The 9,612-nt window shown below is 33.3% G+C and overlaps 1 protein-coding gene across 2 annotated transcripts in view; it reads right to left on the reverse strand.

The window, feature by feature from the left end:
- LOC106470687 (splicing factor 3B subunit 2-like) overlaps positions 1–9,612 on the reverse strand; it is a 56,357-nt gene that overhangs the window by 30,324 nt on the left and 16,421 nt on the right. For both annotated transcript variants that reach the window (XM_013931247.2, XM_013931248.2), the window contains exons 7-9: positions 7,890–8,037; positions 5,349–5,464; positions 4,866–5,002 (exon numbers count right to left, since the gene is read on the reverse strand). In XM_013931247.2, the coding sequence (XP_013786701.1) occupies positions 4,866–5,002; positions 5,349–5,464; positions 7,890–8,037 (401 nt within the window). The remainder of the gene's footprint in view (positions 1–4,865; positions 5,003–5,348; positions 5,465–7,889; positions 8,038–9,612) is intronic.

A 9,612-nucleotide genomic window follows, 5' to 3' on the forward strand; every position in this document is an offset into this window, starting at 1 on the left:
AAGCATGTTATGATGCGTGGCAGTGAAAGCCGCAAGGATGCTGTCGCGCTGATGTCGCTGGACTCGCCCAGAGGACTTGTCCCGAGTGTTTGTGTATGCATGGCTTAGATGCTGTGCCCCCGCCTGTATGTGCGCCACCATTTCCGTATTCATGGCGTGTTAGATCCCACTTTTGTCCCCATTTTCTTGTAATAATAATTCATGATTGTGTGGCAGCTAAGCATCGGTAGAATTATCGATGTACTGCTGTCTATGATGATGATGATGATTGCCACTGTTAGATTGGTGTTACATTTTGAAGCAAGTCCTTGCTAATCTGTATATGTTGCATGTGCTCATTATAGGAAAAATATTATATACATGACTATGAACTCAATAGACCTAAACATTGTATAAACTGAAACATGTGTATAATACTTATACATAAGTACATTACGAAAATTGTTTCCTTACCTTAATACATTTTCTTAGGTTGGCAACACTCTACAGCTAGACATTTTTAATTCTGTATCATGCAACAGGTTTATTTTCCTGTGTGTCTATTCACTTTTGTATTGCATATTTTTCACTAATTTCATGCTTATATATCTTGAACACAATGAAATTTTTAAGTTTGTAGGAGTCAACAACTGTAAAACTGAAATGAATGCATTTTTTTTACTTTACGACTTCCAAGCATCCAAAGCCAACAAAACATAAGTATATCACCTTAAAGCTGGGTATATTTTCTTCCTAGTAATCTATTTGCTGTATAGATCTTTTTTCTTCTTTAGATGGATTGAAAGTTTCTAAATTATATTTTTTATGCCAGAAGCCTTTCTCAATTACACAACATCAAATAATCTAACTATATCATGGTTTTGTATTTTTTGTATGTTAAGTAAAAATTGCTAAGTTAATCTTATTGTTTCCCCTGCTTGTTTATTTTGTTGCCATAGCATCACTGGCAGTTCCTTTTCCCTTAATAAAAACTACCAAATCAGTACAACTTACACAGTGATACAGGGTGACATAAAAAAGTCACGAGGGGGATTGGACCTCCCCAGCTAATTTCAAGTTGATAGAATTCTAGAAAACAGTGTCTTTCCTTTCAGTATTGTTACTTTTATGTTTTTTATTGCACTTTTTATGTTTATTATGTTATGACGAAAAAATCAAAAGAACAATTTCCTATTCTTTGATACAAACAAATTTTTATTTCACCCGTCCAATGGATGGGTACTCCAGCTGGTCGTTTATAAATTACAGCTGAATAAATGCTTTCTACTTAAATTTACATAAGCATGTGTAAATAACAATTTATGTTCAATGGATATAATTATGTCTCAGCAGAAAGACATACTGTTTTTCTATTGTTTCTTCTTCTTCCAAACACTTTTCAATCAACCATCACTCCTCCATTTCTTTGCAGACTGTCTTGAAACTTGGTAGGGTTATAACTTGGCCCAATATGCACAGATACCTTTTTCATTTCGTTGATTTTGACCTTTCATAAAACAGCTTTCCTCAATTTAAATTGCCCTCTATATGTGCACATTTTTTGCTCGCCACTAACCTTTATGCTCCCACTTCCATGTGGTATAGCTACGTTGTAGCATGAAAATAAGCACATAACAACCCTCCCACAATGGAAGTGTGATACACCCTCCTAGCACAGCTGACTCCCTCTGTGCAACAGAGCCAAATCTTCACTTAAAGATTAAGCATGAAAAAAACCACTGGAAGTGGGGATGACAGGTGGGAAGTATCTATCAGAAATATATTTTGAGTGTAGGAAAATATTAACTTCCAATATGATAACTTATCTCACAAAACAACTAGAATCTTGCATTGAACCAGTGGAGGAACTGGTGTAAGAGTTACCTAGAATAGACCCCAGAAAGAGGACTCAACGAGTGTGACATCTCAACGTAGAGGAAACACACTCATAGGAGAACAAACCACATCTGAAACAGGTATACTCTTCACCTGAGATGAATGAATGTGTCATGAAATGAAAGGAAAATGTTGTACAACCAAAAAAGTGCCATTGGTGTAGAGTGGCTATGGCATGTAGGACCATAAGTGGGAAGTCAACTTCAGTCCAAAACCAGCAGCACTGAGCTTGGATCAATTGGCTCGTGGTAGGAGGAGGAGGAGGGTTGTCAACCATTTACCTCAGATCCTGAAAACACAAGGAAAGAAGTTTTTCTATTCTGAGTCCCCAAGCAATCAAGGGAACTGGCATCTAGATGATGGAGGAAGGTGGAAATGCAATATGGAGAGTCCAAAACCATGTGGCATAGAGAATATATTGTCCAGTCTGTGGTAGAAGGAGGATCCCAACCCACTCACATGTGAGGACTCATCTTGACTGGTCCAGCTTCAACCAACATCAATCTCCTGGGAACTGACATCCAGGCAGTGATAGGAAGGAGAGCTCCCAGTCAGAGGGGTGAATTGAATATTGAAATGTGATGGAAAAATCCAGTCCACACCATACATCAGATCTGAGTAGGAGGATAGTCACGCCACCTACACTGGCAGAACACCACCACTCTAATCTCAACAGAGTGGAATTGAACACACTCAGAAGGAAGCCTCCATGTTCCACCAACCCAGTGGCTGGAACCTGGTAAGGATTTCTGTACTCCACTAGAAGGAGGAGGGATGCATTGAAGAGTCCAGAGGAATGCAGCACTGGAAAAAGTTCAATGGGTGACCATGAAACCTTATATTCAAAAGCAGATCAAGCACTGATTAGTATAATCAAGGGAAGGGTAGCATTCCCCTTCTGCTTTATTCATGTTAAGCCATGAGTGTACGGTCCAGGACAAACATTATGAAGCAAAATACAATGAGGGTGAACTTACAAGCAGTGTTGTGGAACACCCCATCTGAACAGTGAACATTAACTTTAATCATTATACATTATGGATTTAACGATTGGACAGGCACAATAGCCAGAGAGCGGGATCCAAAAAATCTAAGGCCCCTGTAAGATGAAAATATACAAATAAAAGACACATATCTACCCACAAATGAACTGATGAGTGAAGGATGATGACCGGAGGTAGATGATAGCCGGCTGAGAAGGAAATAGCTGGACAAAGAAGATAATGTGACACTAATGTATGAGCAGTCTACATGCTGGCCTGAACAATCTTCCCCAAAGGATGAAGAAAATGAGTAGCCAAAGACACAGTGAGGAGACACGGAAAGGTGACAGGAGTCAGGAGGAATAGGCCATACATAAAATTTTCTGAAACAACCAAACAGAATAATAGGAGAAATTCACGGGAAACTGAATGATTGCAATGTATAAACAATCTAAAACTGGAACCACAGGAGGGAGCTGTGTAAGCCACAAAACACCACAGAGCCCCGATCAAACAGAAGAAATGGCCGTTACGTGAATACAATCGGAAAAAAAAATAAGAAAGGTAACAGTATCCTCATGTGCAGCAAAGATTATAGAAAAGAAGGTATGAAGGAGAGATGTAAAAGTCAAATGAAAACAGGAAAACTGTACTTGTGAAAAGTGCACAGATGGTATCAGGGTCCAAACTCCAAAGGGGAGAGGGCGAAATCAATTGTTGCATGACAAGAAAAAAAAATATGCCAAACAAAGGTATGCAAAAGAGGAAGTACAAAATAATCTGTGGTAGGTGCATCAGGGAAGGAGATGGGTCATAAGACATGGGAGACAATGACAAAATAGAATATACCTGTAAAATTAACTCCCAAAAAGGAGAAGGTTGCAGCTTATCTGGTGGCTCATAATGAGACTGCATGGCAAGGAAAGGGAGAGAAAAGAGAGCTGTCCAAATCCTCATCATCCTGTCCAAACATCCCCAAGAAGAATAGAAATGAAGGAAGCTATCTTCCAGTGCACAAAGGCCGAAACTTTGTCAGCCAATAACGTTGGACCTGAAGCCATGGTTGTTGGTCACTGATAGTGTCTGTAGCTGTAGTGGTAGTGACTTGAAACTGTGAATTCATGATAAGTCATTCACGTGGAAGAAAACTTTATAGAAATTAGACAAAGTGAAATCAAGGTTAAGCAGTAATAAAAGCACATGAAAAAGATGATAAACAAAATAAAAAATTTTAAAACTCAAAAATGTAAAGCAAAGTTTAAAAAAAAAATAAAGAAGAGGTGACTGATCACTGTCATGCCAAATCAAAAGATGAAGATTGGGTTCTACTACATAAAGGTAGTCAGTTACATGAAGAGGGTGTGTCACACTCCTACTGGTGGAGGGATTTCACATACTAATTTGCATGCTACAATGCAGGTATACCACGTGGAAGTAAGTGGGAGCATAACAGCTAGCAGCAGACGAAAAATTTGTGAATATATAGGACAGTTTAAATCACGGAAATATGTTTTGTCAAAGAGGTAAGTTATCATATTAGAACTTTGGGGGTTTCAGTCAATTACTTAGCCTCATTTTGATTAAGTTACATGGAATTTGGTACAATGATACTTTTCTACATGTAACACATACTGACAAGCAAAAATGTTGGACTTGCCCATTTTTCTGGTGTCAAAATTGGCCATGTTGGGATTGCATGACAGAGACATGTTGCATTTCATTTGCCCACAAATGTTGGCCTTTTTAATTTATTCCTAAATTATCTGTGTTTCAAATAGTTTCATTTATGAGTTGTTAATTTTATATGAATGAAAATTTTGAAGTTGAAAAGAGTAAAAATCACTTCAGTTGTTGTGTCCATCTCTCTCTTTGTCAATTGTTCAACATACAAAACATTAATTATTTTTCTAAACAAATTTAAGTAACTTAATGCCAAGTAAACATTTTCTCTTAGATCTAAATTAGTACTATTTTCAAAGACTGTTGTTACCTCAACAAAAAACTTACTCAATATCAACATCTATATCATCCTTTACATAATTTTTCCTCTCCAGATTTTCTTCATTTTTTTTTCTCTCTACTTGTTGCTGCTGTCGTCTCTGTCGAGCAGTTTTCTTTTTCTTTTTACGCCTCTTATTTTTGGACTAGAAAACAATGCATTTTTAATACTTAACTCAATTTGTTCATTCAACCACAATAAAATCTGCCAAAAACATACAGTACCTTTGTTAAATCTTCCTCAAAATAAAATGTACCTTTATTAAACTTGAAATATGAAAATTTTCCTATTTAATTCAAAATAATGTATCACATAAATAAAATGCATGTATAAAACAACAAACATTATTGAATAAAGCACTGCACCTATTATTCTTCAAGTTATACAAGTTACTACAATTTTCTGTAATATATTCAGTAGCTAATACTGAGTCACTAAAACAATAAAACTTTTTCTTACAGTGAAATAGTGGTACAAAAGAACATACAGACCTCTCGAGATTGAACCTGCATTTCTTCTTCATCTTCTCCACCTTCTCCCTCTTCATCTTCATCCATGGCTACAAGAGGTCGAGGAGGAAGTGGTGGTGGCGGAAGAGGAGAAGATTCTAAAGAAAAAAAACTTTTCAGTTTCTTTCTACCAGATATACAAATCAGTGTTGAAGTGAAAATATAAAAATTAAAAATGTAATGCCATAGTTTTTGACTTAATCTTGCTGAATCCAAGCAGCACTAAGTTTAAATAAACTTATATGATCACTGATTTTGTTAAACAAAAGTGGTTTTGCACAATTCTCAAACTTACAGTTAGCAAAATGTTACAGTAAAATCTAAATACAGGTAGAAGTAATTTAGAAATGTATATAATTAAAAATTAAAGGATGAAAGCATATCAAATTTTTACAGAACTCAATCAGTAAGAGATTTCATATGAAAAAACAGCAATGTATACAGCATATGCAGATTAGGTAATCCACAGGTTAACTGAAGATGTAAAAAAATGAACAGTACAAAACACAGACCTAAATGTTTCCATATGTTGGAAAAAAATCTCAAAAAAAATAAAAAACCACTACAAATATCGTGCCTTATAATATTTCTTTTTTCTAGGTCCTTGCTCTATCTTTCATCTATTTTAACTATTATAATCAAAAACTTATCCAAGAGAACAGTCACTTAGTTGACCTAAAATTCACTTTTCCAATTTTATTTTTGAATCAAGCTTATGAATGTATCTGGCATTTTTATCTTACAAAAGAATTTACATATTTCTAAACCCATACTTTTCATTTGAAAAAATTTATTGAACAATAATAATGTGTAGTAAAAAAAGGGTCTACAATTCCATATATTATTATTGCCAACTATGTTTAATGAAAACATGGAAAACCATAGAAAGAAAATGCAGAATTTATAACAGAACTAATTACCATACACAAAAATTCTCATAAATAATAACCGAAGAACTTAAGTGTATAAGAAAACTAATTATGTTTCAAAAACAAAATAAGAGTCTAATTAACTGCAGGTATATATTTACAAAGCTTCCTTATTTTAAGCCAAGCATTTTACAAAAATAAGATCTTTTTAAATTTCAAGAATTTTTGTTTATGAGACAGCAAGAGTGAAAAACCAACCTAAGAAAAAAAAATTATGTAAAATATTTCTTGTAGATCAATTACCTTGAAACTTAGCCTAAAGGAGAATGGAGCCTATTATATCTAAATCAAATTATAGCTGCAAACAACAAGATGAAAAACTTTCACAACACATTCTTTAAATTTGAATGAAAACTTGTCATGGCTAACAGACTACAAATAGTAGAAGCCAAGTATCCACTGAAAAAGCACAAAAAGTTCCTGTATACAAATACAATTTTTTTCTTTCTGTTTTTGTAAAAACAAGGTTTTTTCTTTGTTTTTTTTTAAACTGAAGTTTCCAAACAAAACTGAGGCATGTATCTATATATTAAGAATTTGCATGACATCAGGTAACAGTAAAAGGAGATAGAACACAAGAAATAGTACAAGAAGAGAGAAATGCAGCTTTGTAAAGATGCTACAAAGGCATTAAGTTTGGGTTTTAAAAACTTATTATACTCTGAATTTATGTTCCAAGTTTTATAATTTCAGTAGAAACTGTGAAAAGACAAAGCTACTAGAATATAGCTTCCATTCCAGACATTAAAATATGCTAATAAACAATTTTTAAGGTGAAAGCAGCATATGAAAGATCACTTTAGCTTTTAATCAGTAAGTTTAATGTTTGCTAAGCATAAAAAAGATCAAAATGATAAAACATGGTGTAATTTACATAAAACTTTTAATCAGCAGGAGAAACACCTAAAGAGTACAAAAAAATAGCAGGAACAATAAGTGAAAGATACAATGGAAATTTCTTACAAATGTAATGGAGATTATCTATGAAAGTGTTAGAAAGACAAATGAAATGCAAGTATTTTTTCCTTTAACAAGAGAGAATCGTCTATAGCCACAGCACTTAAAATTCTTTTAGGCAGGATTAGAGTAAATTAATCTGCGAAACATTTTTTTCCCCTTTATATTAGCTATATTTTTGCATGCCAGCAATATCAAGTGTGGGGCACGTGTACACCCAATTCGACTTTATTACTCATTAGGATCTCTCTTTGAATTTCTTTAAGGCAGGATTAAAATAAATTAATCTATAAGACCTTGGCCATGGTCAAATACATCAATTGAAAGGGCTTAGACCTCCTGAGACCAAAACTGTAATTAGATCTCAAATCTGTCAAGAGATGACGGAGGTATGAGCTAAAAGTTTGTACTTGGAAAAAAATAAAATAATTCAGAGCAATTCTATGAGCCACTGTTCCATGGATGAAAAATTAATTTACAAAGCCAAACACTTTTCACAACTTCGCCAAATAATAAGATAACCTATATTTTCTACTTGTTTATTTCCTAAGAATCTGGTATCAGAGACAAGTAAGAAAAAAAAAAAAGGAAAACAATTTAATAGTATGAAACAACTTTTAAAAACTTTTACACTTACCTGGCTCTACTACAGCATCAGGATCTAAGCCCAACTGCTGGGCTCTCTCTTCTTTGAAAGCCAACACTTTCTCTAGAGCTTGTGGGAGCTTAATTTCTTTTGAGGAATCATCTTGAGATGCTGACTGTCCAACTGTATCTACACTAGTCTGGAGATAACATTTTTATGATAAAAATCTGACTGTTCTCTTCAAATTAAAAAAATCCTTTATTGCTGCAAAAGTCTTTCAAGATCCACATCTTTCAAACAAACAATTAAAAGGAGTATTCAAAAGTTAAGAAATTTTATATTGAACATCAAGATACACACACAACAGTGTCCATAATAAATAATATCTCACCAAGATATTTTTATTTTCCCTTTTTCTGCTTGATTATAAGAAAATATGCCTATTCATAATACATATTTAAAATTTTTACTATAGTGTCTAAAAATATCAACAACTAATAGATGACTCCTGATTTATCCTGTACATTTTTATAAAAGAATGTTTTGCCTGAGAATCCTGTGAGTGTGCTTAATATTAAATAAATATGTTCTATCATCATTAATCAGCCATGTGAAGAAGTAATTTAAAATTTCATATCAGATAAAGTTTGATTTAATAGTACTATTTTTTCATTTTTTGATTGCTGTATAACTTGCAGAACAAAATCAGCACAAAAACTGAAACTGATTTTGATACAAATTCATTGTCAAAAATGATCTATTTAACTAATGGTTGATTATATTTTTTGGTGTAAACATGGCCAAAAACTCAGAAATTTCAGCAAAAACAACTACCAGAAGTACTTTAATAAAAGCATTAATAAACAAAATGCATAATATGCATGAAAACTACAACAAGCACAAAACAAAATGGTTATGAGGTCGGTGCCTGTGACCAAGCCCGTGCTGAGAGAGTTAATAGCTATTGTCAATTAAACTTTTCATTCAGTATTAAATCCATCAAGCACTTCATTCAAAACAGCCTACAACAAAGTATATCTTAAATACAATAAATGCACTCTTCGTCCTAGAAACCCATACTGGACCAGATTAAAGAAAATAACAAAATTTAATCATGGTCTTTGAGATTTTCTTCCTAAATCTCTGGCAAGGAAGAAAAATCTTAGAAGGTTTGATCTCTTTATAACCTGAACTCTGTAAAAGATAGATCTATCACCACTTGTTTACTGAATCACAGCAATTACCTTGTGGCATTTATGTTTGGCCAAAATATTATTTTAAATCTACGAGTCAACCAAAAACAAAAAAATTTAATCACGTTCAATATAGACACTCTTTCCTAAAATATCACATCATTTTCTTTTGGCAATTTCCTGAACAAGGTGTTGTTTTAGTCTCATATGTGAAGAGACCATTTGGAAAACATTAACAGACAAATTGCAAATCTTAAGACTAATAATATATCTGTGAGCTTCTTTTGACAGGAAGTTTACCTTTTTCTCATTACTTCAGAAACAAAATGAACAGTAACTGGCATTTGCTTCAACCAATTCATCGTTAATGTAATTCATCATTACTAGCACTTGCCTCAATAAAATATAGATTACTGTTTCTCTTTAGAAGGTCTCCTTCAAGTAAACACAATTTTATTGTTTATTTCTTTATATAGTTCATCTTTATTATATATATATATATATATATATATATATATATATATATATTCTCTACTTATATATATATATAATATAGTAATAATCTATATATACTAATATAG

This window comes from Limulus polyphemus, unplaced genomic scaffold (assembly GCF_000517525.1).
Source record: "Limulus polyphemus unplaced genomic scaffold, Limulus_polyphemus-2.1.2 Scaffold4159, whole genome shotgun sequence".
NCBI classification, from domain to species: Eukaryota; Metazoa; Arthropoda; class Merostomata; order Xiphosura; family Limulidae; genus Limulus; species Limulus polyphemus.